Below are 13889 nucleotides of genomic sequence, written 5' to 3'. Positions count from 1 at the left end.
TGATAAAGATTGGATTGATCTCGCACTGGATAGGGACCGATGGCGGGCTTATGTGAGGGCGGCAATAAACCTGCGGGTTCCTTAAATGCCATTTGTAGATAGATTGATGGATTTATGTAGTAATATTACACATACAGATTTTATATTATAATTTTCTCTAAAATCCAATGCACGGGTCTTCTGACCGTATTTGCTTTGTACCTAAAACAGTTTCTACTTTGTAGGTTTCACCCCCTTCACCTATGATTATATCCAACCACTGTCTAAAAGAGCAGATATATTAAAATGAAAATGACACAACACAACACATTATATAATATATCCTTACCTAAAACAGAAATAAAAGTGAATAATTGGGTAGATACCATTATCCCTTCGTCAGTTCGTATCGAAAACTTCAACAGCTGAAGTTCTAATCTGTCTCGCCTTAAGAGGAACAAGCCAGTCTTTTGTTCGTATTCTCTATTCCCCATTAGGTCAAGACATGCAAGCGAACTCCTATTCTGACTTAGCATCGAGTGTGGTAGATATTTTCTCCATACATGTTCCAATTCGACACACTGTAATAAAATATGTTTATAGGAGTCCTTTTTTCTGCACAGTGGACAAAAGCGCTCTCCTTTTTTGTTGAAAATTTTATTACCCTTCCATGCCCCCAATCTTAGCCACGCTAAACCTGCTCTACTGTCTTTGTTACAAGAATTTATGTAGTCACACCTCCCCCAGTTAAGCATGAGATCTGATTATAAATGTAGTGAGGACTTTTCCGAACATTGGACCTCAATCTCTTGCCTCTAGATATCGATTAAACGCATCTTTTCATTACGCCATACATTCCTTCTGTTACTCTCTCTTTTCTCCCACACCCATCCCATTTCTACATGATACAGCTCTCTCTGCAGTTTATAAACCCACCCCTTTTCCCAACCCTCTCTTTAAAGCCATTTGTAAGTAGGTAAGTATGTATAAACGATACCAACGAAAAATGTAGCAGAAGTGTACTGCTTATGTAGTGGACTAAAGGATATGTAACTTTAACAACTGATAATGTCTCAGTATTCTAAGAGCGGCGTACTTCTGCCTAGGGAACCAATCTTGGAGGGACGGAAGGTGCAGGAAGTGTTGATAGACTTTTTTGCGATCGCCGCCTGTGAACAATAATTTTGGCACGATAATGCAATGTTCTATTTTCTACTTGCCGATGTGCAAAATTACAATATTCCGTTTTATTATGGTGACAAGAAAAATAAACTTAGAGTGTGAAGAGTGCATTGTAATTTAAAAGAACTTAAGGTTGGTTGTTAATTGTGAATGCTCACATTTAAATACATTTATTTTAACAATATTTCCGTTCTCGTTCTCGTTCCCGGTTTAATGTGAACCAGCCTTTAGTCGCAAGAAAATTATCCTCTATTTAAGTTCTTTCTAATTACTCATAATTTATTACTAGTTAAGATCGCAGTACATTTGGCATCAAAAACATTAATTTTGGTTTGGTTTCTATTTTTGTTTTCCGAAAAAAAATATCCGCTCCAAAACCGTGTCTCTTATAAGAAATCCAACTTCGATTCCAATTTCGAACTGGCTTTCCGGCCGAAATTACATTAACATGTATGTTAACCACTGCTTTTCTTCTGAAGAAAAAGGTTGTGTAACTCTGTGTACCCAGGATAACGGACTGGGAGATGATTACTATCCAGTGCACGGAATTTTGTTGTTTTTAGCCTCACTTTTTGCCCAGCTTCAAGACTTTCAAGACCTAAGCTCAGTTCAACGAAAACTTAATTATTAACATATTTCTCGTCGGTCGGGCGCGTTCCGTTAGAAAAAAAAAGTACTCACGCTAACATTCCAATGTAGGCTACGTGGTTTTGTATTTCGTAACTTGCGGAAAATGTATTGTTCATTCTTTTATAAGCATTCATAAACAGCGCGCGAGGTTGCGGGTTCGATCCCGGTCCACGTCGATGCCATTTAAGTGTGCTTAAATGCGACAGGCTCATGTCAATATATTTACTGGCATGTAAAAGTGGCATGTAAAAGAACTCCTGCGGGACAAAATTCCGGCACACCAGCGGCATTGATATAACCTAAGCAGTTGCGAGCGTATTAAATAATAATAATAATAATAATAATAATAATAATAATAATAATAATAATAATAATAATGATAATGATAATAATAACAATAATGATAATAATGCTTTATTGCCAGAACAAAGATACATATTGATTTTTTTATATAAGAACTCTCTAGCAGCTTCAAATAGAGTAAAGTAGCGTATATAATAAAACATAATTTACAATTTTTCATAAATCGTTGAGGATAGACATTTTCCAACCGTTAAGCAGACGCCTCGATTTCAGTTGTCATTGGATTTAGTCTAGGAGATTTCAGGATAACAATCACGATGTATTACATACACACACATATAAATAGTAAGTGAAATTTCCATAGTAATTTATAACCGCCGTCATTAATAATATAAAAGGGGCAATCAATAAATTTCCGGACTGCTTTGAATGTAGGCAACACACAGGACATAGGACAAGGAGAAGTTATCTAGAACGAAGGAAACGTCTGAAATCTATACTAAATGCATCACTTGAAATTCAGAGAAGACTACCCATAAGACGTAGCCTATATGAAGAGAACTGAGGAAAATTTGCAATAGGTCCTGAATATATTTGAACAAAATCACGTGTAGAAGCTCAGTTCTTAAAGACAATCTGAAGCTGTTTGACAGACTGACTCAACAGGCATGGAAACAATGACCTTAAGCGACACGCGCATGTATGTTTAACGGTACAATATAGATCCTACAGAAGTGCAGTTCGAAAATGTATTGATTGTACCTTGTATATCTAATATCTTATATTTTTCAACACAGACATAGTAGCCTATAATCGTCTAGGCCCCACCTGCGAATATTTTGTTAATGAATGGATAACTTAGGAAAATATTTGGGCCTAAGAGGGACGAAGTTAAGCCTTGGTTTTTCTGAACCAATGCATGCGAATTGCGAGGTGCGAGTCTGCGTACCTCGCAGTTATAGAAACCACTCACTATCTTTCGTGTAGTCCGGATTTATGCGAGGCGGGCCTCGCACCTCGCAACTCGCATGCGTCGGTTCAGAAAAACCAAAGCTCTACAGGAGAATGGAAAAGTTGCACAACGTAGAACTGTACGCATTGTATTCCTCACCTGACATAATTACAAATATTAAATCAAGACGTTTGAGATTGCCAGGGCATGTAGCACGTATGGGCGAATCCAGAAATTCATATAGAGTATTATAGGCATTCAACAAGGAAAACTCAGTGCGCAGAAACCAGCGGGTGTGAATGTCTCGCGCAGATTACGTATGCTCCCGTTCCCAGCATGCTCTCACGTCCACTGCAGGGGAGTAAGAGGGGTATAGCATGTGCGCCGCGAGGAGTCCGAGCTGAATCTTGCTTGTAGGATACCTATAGATGGGAGGCCGGAGGAAAAAAGACCTGTGGGGAGGCCGAACCGCAGTTGGGAAGATAATGTAAAATGGATTTGAGGGAGGTGAGATATGATGGTAGCGACTGGATTAATCTTGCTCAGGATGGGGACTGATGGCGGGATTTTGTGAGGACGGAAAAGAACCTCCGGGTTCCTAAAATTCCATTTGTAAGTAAGTAGATAACTTTTAATTGACAGACACACAAGAGAGTGCTCTTTGGCTTACCTATGACGGGGCTGCCCTCGTTGATCCCGTCGTATATCTTGATGTAATCATATGGACAGTGTTTCTCTCCGGACGATATGGGCCGCATGGGACACGTCATGATGTTCTCGCATCTTTGGCCGTCTATATTGAATTCTTCGTTCTCTATATACAGCTTGATGAAGGGCAGCCTCGTGTTGAGATGGTAGCGACAGTGCAGTCCTCTCGGGTAGACGCCTGGATACGCTGGAGACTGCACGTAGCACGTCTGAAGGCGACAATCCCGGAACACACGTTCGCAATACGACCTGAAACAACACAATTGCTACTGTTTATTTCAGAGCGGAACAATGTGCCACTAGATTCTCTGTTTGGAAACTTTGTATGCACATGCCACTGCGTTCAAAGTCGTAATTAGCGTCCAGCGGATATCCAGAGTTTCCTCTTTGTTCAAAGCTGTCACAGTTCCTTATTCAATTGTCACTAGTTGATTAGTCTCTCTCTGCCTGCTCTTGTGTTTGTCAAATTCATAGTATTATTTGCAACGGAGCAGCTTCAACGTTGAGTACGAGCACGGTTTTACCCTGTTTGAATGATGGCTAGGATACGGATATTGCGAGTAGTTTGTTATCAACGTGGTGTCCTGGATGAAGGCTCGACGTCACTGGAGGCCAGCAATATGTCAGTTTGATATCAGGTCCATTTCCCGGAAATGTGTGTAAACTGGGTCTTATTTTATAATGGCTTAAGTCTGAGTTTATAATAAAAATAATTTCTCAACATTAAATTGAACAATATATTTGTTTTTCTAATAAAACATTAATTTTGATTACCAGCATTATACAGCAGAAGAAAATAAAACTACAAGGACATCATTTTATTTTTACTTCAATTTTTATTGTACCGGTACCTGAGTTTTTTAATGTACTTAACTCCCACCCCCTCTACTAGTAAACTTCCAATCGTCCTCCAAGGCCGCGTATGCAGTCAAAGTTCGCCTTACGGTCATAGTTAGGGACCGATTTTTATGTAATTACATATCATTACTCTGTCTTGTCTAAGGCTAAGCCTCTGTCTTGGCTAAGGCTAAGCGATCGACGAGCCCTGCATTCTCTTGTTCTCTTATTTCAAATTCTGCGCACCGCTACCCCAATCTATTTGGCTTCTCATTTTCAAAATTTATCCGCATATCATCAGCTAAGTACATCATAACAATTTACTCATTATACCCTCAGTAGCGGACGGTGGGTTTGAAAGCTGGGGAGGCCAAGACGTCAATGATGAAAATATAAAAATATAAGGCCTGTGATGTACCTCATTACCAAGCGCAGAATTTATAGGTTTTAAGAAATTAAAATTAGGTTTTCCAACTTATGTTTTAGGATTTTAAACCTACGAATTAGGTCTTTTTAGGTCATATTGAACTTTAGAATGTTACTCTTTGCTACATAAAACGAACAAGAAAAACAATATTTCGAGAGTAACGCGATAGCAACAAAATTGATTCGAACCTAAGAATCTGGGGCTTGCTCATTACTATTACATAGTCTAATTTTACAGCAAATTAACTGGACGATCCTTTTTCTTCGCAAACTGATCAAATAGGTTACAACATACTGAACAACTGCTACTAGAAGAAGCTAAAGACAAATCTACATTTACTTCTAAACTCTCGATATATTTAAAATAGTGTATAAGTAAATACATCTCGTAACACAAAAGAACAAAATAACAGAACACCCGCAAACAAGAGAAAATCTAACAACGTAAATGAAAACTTTTACGCAGGGAGAGAAAAACTAACAACACGTGACTCAATTTTCTAAAACCAAAAAGAGAGAAAGAGAGAGAGAGAGAGAGAGAGAGAGAGAGAGCTTCCCAATACAGCCGAAACCAGCCGTGACTATAAGCAGTACAGTTGTCAGCGGTGGGTAGGACGTCTCCAAATCGGCTCCCTTCGCGCGTTCTAGTGAAGTTTAAACACTCCGCTAACCAGCTATCTTATTGGTTGAACTGCTGTTGTCATGGTTACCGGGGAGTAGCGTCATTTAGCCGACTCCTCTCTGCCAGTCGCATAGACACTGTAGGCTGCTAGATGTCGACTATACAGGTTACAGCGCTATCTGTTATTTTTGAGTACGAATTATTTGTACTATATACAGTATAGCGAGCGGGCATCACCAACTGAATGTGGTCGACTTTACGTAACTTACTTCTTAGTCGTAGTGAATAGTAAAATTAATATAAAAAGAAAAATGTTCGTCATTTGCTTTAACTTGTCTGTGATCTTAATTCAGCTGAAATTATTACTACCATATTGTGTTCTGGTAAAATATTAGGGGAGGCACGGCATCCCTTGCCTCCCCTGAAAATCCTCCGCTGTATACCCTACCACAAGACATCTTTATATTCTTCATCTTATACAGTTTCAGTTGCTAGAAATTGGAACTCGCTACCGAGTGATGTAAGGGATTCTTGGACAATAACTTCATTTAGGTCAAAATTACATAAATTCTTACTTAACATATTAATTGCTGATTAATATTTATTACATATAATGAAACTAACATCTGTCCATTCTTATTATTATCATTAATTTCTCTAAATATATTTACAAAACCTCTAATGGCAATTACATTAATATTCTCATTATTGAAATATATTTTAGATTTATATATATATATATATATATTTTTTTTTTTTCTCCCTGTAACATAGTTCTAGTAAGCTTATATTAAATTAATTTTCATCATTTTACTAGCTATCTGAAATCTCCAATTAATTATAATTGATTGAATTAAATTAGTTCATAAATTAAGTTAGCCTACTACTTTACCTTATAGGTTTATCTAAATTTAAATAAATATGTAGACTACTAGTCGTTAAAACTTATATATTCGTAATTTAAATATGTATCGTATTGATTAAGGCTGGTTGAGTGGAAGAGAAGGCCTTATGGCCTTAACTCTGCCAGCGAAAATAAAACATTATTAATATATTTTCATCATATTCCTTTCAACCTAATCGTATATAAATAACAAATCTTTGCGAATCTTGTAATTACCATCAATATATTAAAATTTGATACTACATATTTTTACATATAATGGCTTGGTATTACATAAATTTACATATTTATGGGGTTTATTCATTTTTACTTCTCTAAAAGGAAAAAAAATAAACTTATGCTGGGGATGTTTACAATTTGAAATACACTGATTTAAAAAGGTTTTTTACCTACCCAAGAAAAGATAAATTTCGGGACGAAACATAACGTCCTTAGTTCCAGAGAGTAATAGAGTCACTCAACGCATACCGCCTACTGTAAATATGAATGAACAAACGGCAACCTTTCTCATACAACTACCTTGTACTGTAAAAATCACTCAGAAAGTAGCGTTGCCTTCATGCGGTGGAGTGGGACGAGGACATGATTTGTCTTGAACTATAATTGTTCTGCACACATCTTAACAAGCCGTTCCCATGTAATTTGGAAACTTACTCACCCTCTTCGTAATCCTTTCATGGAAAACCTGTGTCAAGTCTGACATGAGCCGCATGGTTAGGGGTTTTTATCTACATACACATTATTTATGTAATTCATAATTCAGACATACATCCACTTTACACTAACTTGTGTCCTAAGTGTCTAACGGATTAGTAGGTATGTCCCCCATAATTCTCTTCTCACAAAACAAAGCGTCGCCAGGTTCGGTGTGACATTCGCCTCAGCACCTCAGCTGTGATTTAATTTCAAATTTTCATTACAGATGGAAAAATAGTAACGTGTCAAGTGTGCGGTAAAGAAGTCGGGTGCTCTATGAAATCACAACTGGAAAGTCTTACCTTTCCTATACCTGCCAGCTATTGATATTAAAATTTTCATGATTTGATATATTTTGGTACATATTCAGCTTATTTTTCTTACACAAATATTTACATGTTTCACACCTTGATATTACAAAAAAATCCGGTCCCTAGTCACAGTAAACACTACTGAGATAGTGAGTATAGTACGTTTCAGAAATATGTTCGCGTTTTCCAGTGACTATTTTCGCACGGGTACTGACGTCCGTTTGCCTACGTCGCATCTCGGTTTTCCCCACCCGCTTCTGCTCGCCCCTCTGTAGAATCTTGTGGTTGGGCTGTCTTAGCTTTTTCTGTTACGAATTGAACGTCTACGTAATATTAGACCACTCTTTAAAATAACTTACATAAAAGGACCTCGTTAAGTAATTAACTGTTATGTGATTTCCTCCCTTTCTACGACCCTGCGACAAAACCACTTGGACGGACAGTAAATAGCATGTCTGAGTAATTTTATCTTTTCGGATCGGACAGAAATGAAGATTGAATTTACAGTACGTAAGGTACTCTTTTATAGAGTAGATATAGAATTATTTCAACATAAGTTACTAGTACAAAGACGAAACTGATAATTGGAATTAGGTACAATAGTGCGATAATATGCACAAAAGAACTGAAGCCTGTATCGAAATGAACGGCCACCATTTTCAAAAATGTGTTCAAATATCCATATTATGATCATATGATTATTTTTCAATTTAACTTTATTCTCTATAGTGTACGCTAATGTGCTGTAGACAGTATAATATACACTGCATAATGAATACGTCCGAATGGATAGCTTAATTCGTGAGTGAAAACACTTATTAATACTGTACGGTATTTTTATTAAACAAAAACCTAATGAAAATTATCAAATTCAAAATCGCGATATTTACTAGTTAACGTAAATGGATGCAGTGCATATATTTGTACAGATCACTGTGCACGTAACTGCGGAATCCCGGCAAAACAAGTCACTCAGCTGAGTGCGCTCCTAGTATAATGGCAGTTGACATTGGACATATACGTCAACAAGTATGCCTAACTTGGAGTCAGGCCACAAAGGGAAACAATGAAGGAGAGGGGTTCGGTCCGGTGCTGTGGATTGAATTCGGCGTAGCTCAATGGTTAGAGCGCTTTGTACGTAGAACCAAGGACCGGGGTTCGATCCCCGGCGCCGGAGCGAATTTTTCTCCTCAAATATTAATTGTCAATATCACAGATATTATTCTGTAGGACAAATTAATAATAAAAAAATCTATAATATGAACTAATTTTCTTCCCTCCTATACCTAGTAGAGTGACTACTTTGTATTTTACGCCAGTCTGTACTAAGGTGTCATTGGTTTGGTTTACCGACCTACGGCTTGTGAACCAATCGACGCTAGCGTAAGGTCTGGCTCTCACTCTGCTCACCGATTTCCCTTTACGTCGGATGCTCTCATACGTGTTGTGCAATTGTGCGATTGTTGTGAGTGCAGTTTCGTGTGAAAATAACTCGATATTTGACTCTTGAAGAAAGAATGATTGTGTGCAAAACATATTATAAATATGAATCGGCTCGCAATGTGTGTACGGAGATTATTGCGAAATTTCCGAATACTCGCCGACGAAGCAGATAGTAACTACATGAGTTCGTGAATAAATTTGAAAACAAGGGGTCGATGTTAAACAAAAACGCTCTAGGCACAAACCAGTTTTAATAGAGAATAGATTAGGTTATATTGGCGCTATTCTCGAACGTGAATTTTATCTGTGGGATACTATGGAAGAGAAGGTCCTAGTCTAACCCACATACTTATTAGGAACCGAAAGATACGAGGATATTTTTATTTATAAAGTAACTTCCGTTTTCACATACTGCGTGTTCAGTTCAAAGTGTGTCATGACTCGCTGTATGCCGTCATGTGGCTAGTCGATGAGCCTAGAGAATTCATTCCGCAGAGGCGTATTACCTATGTGCCAGAGAAGTTGCCTAGCAATTACGTCGTTCATTCTGAAGAGTACTTACCGATACGTACGGCAACATCTGTAGTGGCAGGAATGTGAACTGTTTGGAAACACGTACTGAGGTGAGATTTTTTCTTACTGTCGAGATATGGGGAGAGGGTTAAGACGATTACTTACGTATCTGTTGACATTAACTTGGACGGTCAACATGAACACGGAGCATTTGATTTGTGTTGTGGAATGTTGCCGTACGCAACCGATGATAACAAATACCCTGCGTACGACTTGCCCGCGCAAAACACAGTTCGAAAGAGGTTATGGTAGCACACAGACTTTACAGACTGCCATCTATTGCTACGACATTGAAGTTATACAGTACACGTTCTCAAGTTCAGATTGAACGCCTTGATTAATAGGCAACTTCTTTGACAAAAAAGCTTAAACTCGCTTCAAATCTCTGACTCACAACAGTGACGTCATATCACATTTTGAAATGAACACCCAGTAAAGCGCACAGTAATCGGCATAGCTACGCCATCTTTACAGCGAACGTTGCGTGATTCAGTTCACTTCGAGCAGTACAGAGAGGATCATACGACTGCTAATCGGAGTGCTCTAATTGAGAACCCTCCCAGCTGTGAAATACGATTTCTTGTGGCGAAAACTGTAAAGAGACTGAAATCCATCATGTTGCGCTCTGTGGTGATGTTTCTGCACGACAACGTCCGCCCGCATACTGCGCAGCGAACTGTGTCCGAAATGAACAGTTTCAACTGGAAAGTGTTCGGTCACCCTCCATATGGCCCTGATTTGGCGCCTAGTGATTACCATCTTTTCATGCATATAATGAAGTGGCTTGCATCGCAGCGCTTTGACGATGACGAAGTGTTGCAGTCCAGCATCGTAGGTTGGCTTCAGTCATATGCGGGAGACTTTTAAGATTGAGGTATTCAAAATCTTGTTAAGGGGACACGCTACTGAGATTTCTAATCTCCACAATTTCGATTGTAAATTTTTTAAATTTTAAAATCAAATAGATGTTGACGAGTTACATGTGCACAATTATTTTCAAAATTTTATGTTGAAAAATGTACTCGGAAAAAAAAATATAAAAAAGTGTTTATAATTTTAGTAAAAAAATATCTGGGTCTCATATAAAGATAATTTGTTTCTTAAACTTTTAAAATGATGCTAAGACTTCCTACAATGAAATGGTGCATGGGTTTGTTCCTAGTCAATACAATTCATCAGTAAAAAAAAATTAACTTGACCAAAATTGACGAAAACTCAGTAGCGTGTCCCCTTAAAGTGTCTCAATTTTTATGTTGAAAAATAAATCAAAGCCTGTAATTTCAAACTATTGTAAACAAATCCTGTAACCACATTGCCATTTTTGTTACAATAAAACGTAATATTGTGTTAGAAATTACAAGAATTTCAGTGGAAGAACTGAGGAGAGTGAATGAGAACATATTTAAGCGACATTTCAAGTATGTGACACAAGAGAGTCGACATTTTCAGCATTTATTATAATTCACTTATTTTAAAGTACAAAGACGTTACTGCCCATAAAAGCACCTTCTTAACATTTTTATTTAGAAGAAAAAGAAGAAAATATTTAATAATGCAAAACAAATTTATATTTGCAGCAGAGTATTGTAACAGGTACAGCGAGTAAAATGAATAATCTGAATATAATGAGAGAGAGAGAGGGAGAGTAGTAGTTTCTTAATTAAGTAAATGTGCATAAATGTGTTTCTTAAATATATGAGGCGTCCATTTCCAAAAGGATCCTTGTCCATGCTGTTTAATTTTAGGGAATGTGATAAAAACGTTTTATTGATATTTTTGATTGGAAGTTGTTAATGAAACTTTTGTATTTTGTTTATTCATGATTATAGAATGGCATTCTGAAAGAATTAACTCCAAATTCTTATTGGGTTTGTAGACAATAAGGTTATTTACTTGGACAAGAGTCTTTTTGGAATAGTTTTATGGACAAGGACGATTTTGGAACTGTTTGAATTGGACAAGGAGCATTTTGTTCTTGGAACATTTTATTAGTGACAAAAAAAACATTATATTTAATAATAATAATAATAATAATAATAATAATAATAATAAAGAATCTATGTTATCTTATTTAGTATACAAATATCATAGTTATCACAGGGAACTTTTGGAGGTAAATGTTACATTCTTCATAAGCTCCGCCAATGGACAAGATTCCATTTCTTCCTGTACTGATGACTGCTGCTATAGTCAGCCATGATTGATTCTCTGTTGAATCTGTTCGTAATTTTCAAATGCTTTTTATACGGGTTTAAATGCGTTTTGAAACTGTACAATGTGTATATTTAGATAGAGAATGATCACTTAAATGCAGGGATACCAATATCTCAATTTCGAATATTTATGGACAAGAGCGCATTTGGAAATAGACGCCTCATAATATGATTATATATAATGATTATATTATAATCTGTTCCTGAAAAGAAATCAATATCATCGGGATTATTTAAATTTTTATAAAAGGACAACATTCTGATTAGGAGTGAATTTTTATGACTGATTGTCTTTGATCTGGAAATAAGGAAAAATTACCTTTTTCACTTGCCTGAACGAATGGGGCAAAAAAGGGAATTAATTTCAATATATATAAAGAATCGATTTTGTTTTTATTTATTTATTAGTTATTTAACCTGGTAGAGATAAGGCAATCTGACCTCCTCTTCCCCTCTACCAGGGGATTACAACTACAATATTAAGAATACAATTACAATTATAATTACAATTAATATTAAATTTACAAATACAATAAAAAATCAAAGTACTAAAAGATTAACTGATTAATAAAGCTAGACAGTTTATTGTAAAAAGTTACGAAGAGAGAAACATTTTTTTTATTAATTAAGTAAAAATTAAACCTATTCCGCGCAGTAAGAAAGTGCTTAATAAGTTTGCTTTTGAACGCTACTAAATTCCGACAGTCTCTGATGTCACTGGGTAGGGTATTCCACAAGCGCGAGAGCGAGATTGTGCATGATGATGAATCCGATGATGTTTTATGTGTTGTTATGGCTAGTAAGTGGCGATTTTGCGTGCGTGTGAAGAGATTATGATATGATGACAGGTAACTGAAACGTGAGGCAAGGTAGGTGTAGATGTGTGGAGGACATGGAAAAGGAGAACAAGAGAATGAACATTTCTACGTTCGCTAAGCCGTAGCCAGTTTAGAGTATTCTTCTGAGAAATAAAATTGTGCATAATGATCTCATATGTTGGAGGGATTTCATATTAAACATTGATCTTAGCTGTAATGTTGGTGTCGGAATACGGCAAGAATTATAATGTGTGTTGTAGTTTAATTGCGCGGTTAGGGTACTAATTCTAGCGGTTACAACCACAGTCCTCGCCGAGGATCCGCGAGAGAGTACATCGGTAAACCAAACAGGTAACAACTCGCTGTGTGTGCATTTGTATTAATACATATATACATACAGTACATATATATTTTGGTATTTTCAAGCGACAAATATACTTATTCGTACAGACATAACACGCGTTTAAGCCGTAATGAAAATAAACTGGCTATTGAACGAGTCTTCGAAGTAGTACATCGTCTGAATTGTCAGTGTCAGTGCTAACAACAGCAGCTGACTACCTCTCAGTGGAACACTTACCCGGAGACGACTTCTCCGCGGCGGTTGGGGTAGAGCTCCGGGTGTTGGCCGTAGCGCAGGTACACCTCGAACTGTTGCTCCGCACGCGAGTCGAAGCTGAAGTATGTCTGGTCCGTGAAGTTGTCCGTGTGGAACAGAACCTTCACAAAACTCGTCTCCGAGATGAACGTCTGCGGCTGTTCGGTCTCCCCGCAGAACAGACCCGGGTCCTTCCGGTTGCTGACGTCAGTCTTGGCGTTTCCGTCCACAATCTGCAACAATAGATACAGTTTCACTAACTCTGAATTTGGTCTTTACCTCCATCATTTATAGTTGAACAGAATTCGAAAAAAAAAAAAAAAAAGAAAAGCTAGGGGTGGACAAATACAGACTGTAATACAACATACTTTGCAGAAATAAATTTAATATAGGATCCTAGAATATATTATGCAACATTACACCTGTTCTTCCATTCAAATTAAAAGATACAATAATCCCTATTGCTTCCTGTGTTAAAAATCTTTGAGTTTATTTCGATACACATTTAAATTGGAACACCCAAATAACTCGATCAAAAAAACGTTTTCCACGTTTCATTTCTTAAACAACATTCGAAAAGTTCTTCCGTTACCACTAAACAAAAATTAGTGGAGATTCTACTAATGCCCCTTTTTGATTACTGTAATTTAATGTTGACTGACTTCAGTGCCAACCAGTCGCAAAGATTACAAAG

The 13889-nt window shown here is 37.1% G+C and overlaps 1 protein-coding gene across 1 annotated transcript in view; it reads right to left on the bottom strand.

The window, feature by feature from the left end:
* LOC138709086 (uncharacterized) overlaps positions 1 to 13428 on the bottom strand; it is an 82999-nt gene extending 69571 nt beyond the window's left edge. Inside the window, exons 1-2 of the mRNA XM_069839599.1 lie at positions 13178 to 13428; positions 3717 to 4003 (exon numbers count right to left, since the gene is read on the bottom strand). Coding sequence (XP_069695700.1) covers positions 3717 to 3816 — 100 coding nt within the window. The 5' untranslated portion in view covers positions 3817 to 4003; positions 13178 to 13428. The remainder of the gene's footprint in view (positions 1 to 3716; positions 4004 to 13177) is intronic.
* Positions 13429 to 13889: the final 461 nt, after the last annotated feature.

The sequence above is a fragment of the Periplaneta americana genome, chromosome 11 (assembly GCF_040183065.1).
Source record: "Periplaneta americana isolate PAMFEO1 chromosome 11, P.americana_PAMFEO1_priV1, whole genome shotgun sequence".
Lineage (NCBI taxonomy): Eukaryota > Metazoa > Arthropoda > Insecta > Blattodea > Blattidae > Periplaneta > Periplaneta americana.
This window is presented reverse-complemented; position numbering and strand designations above follow the sequence as displayed.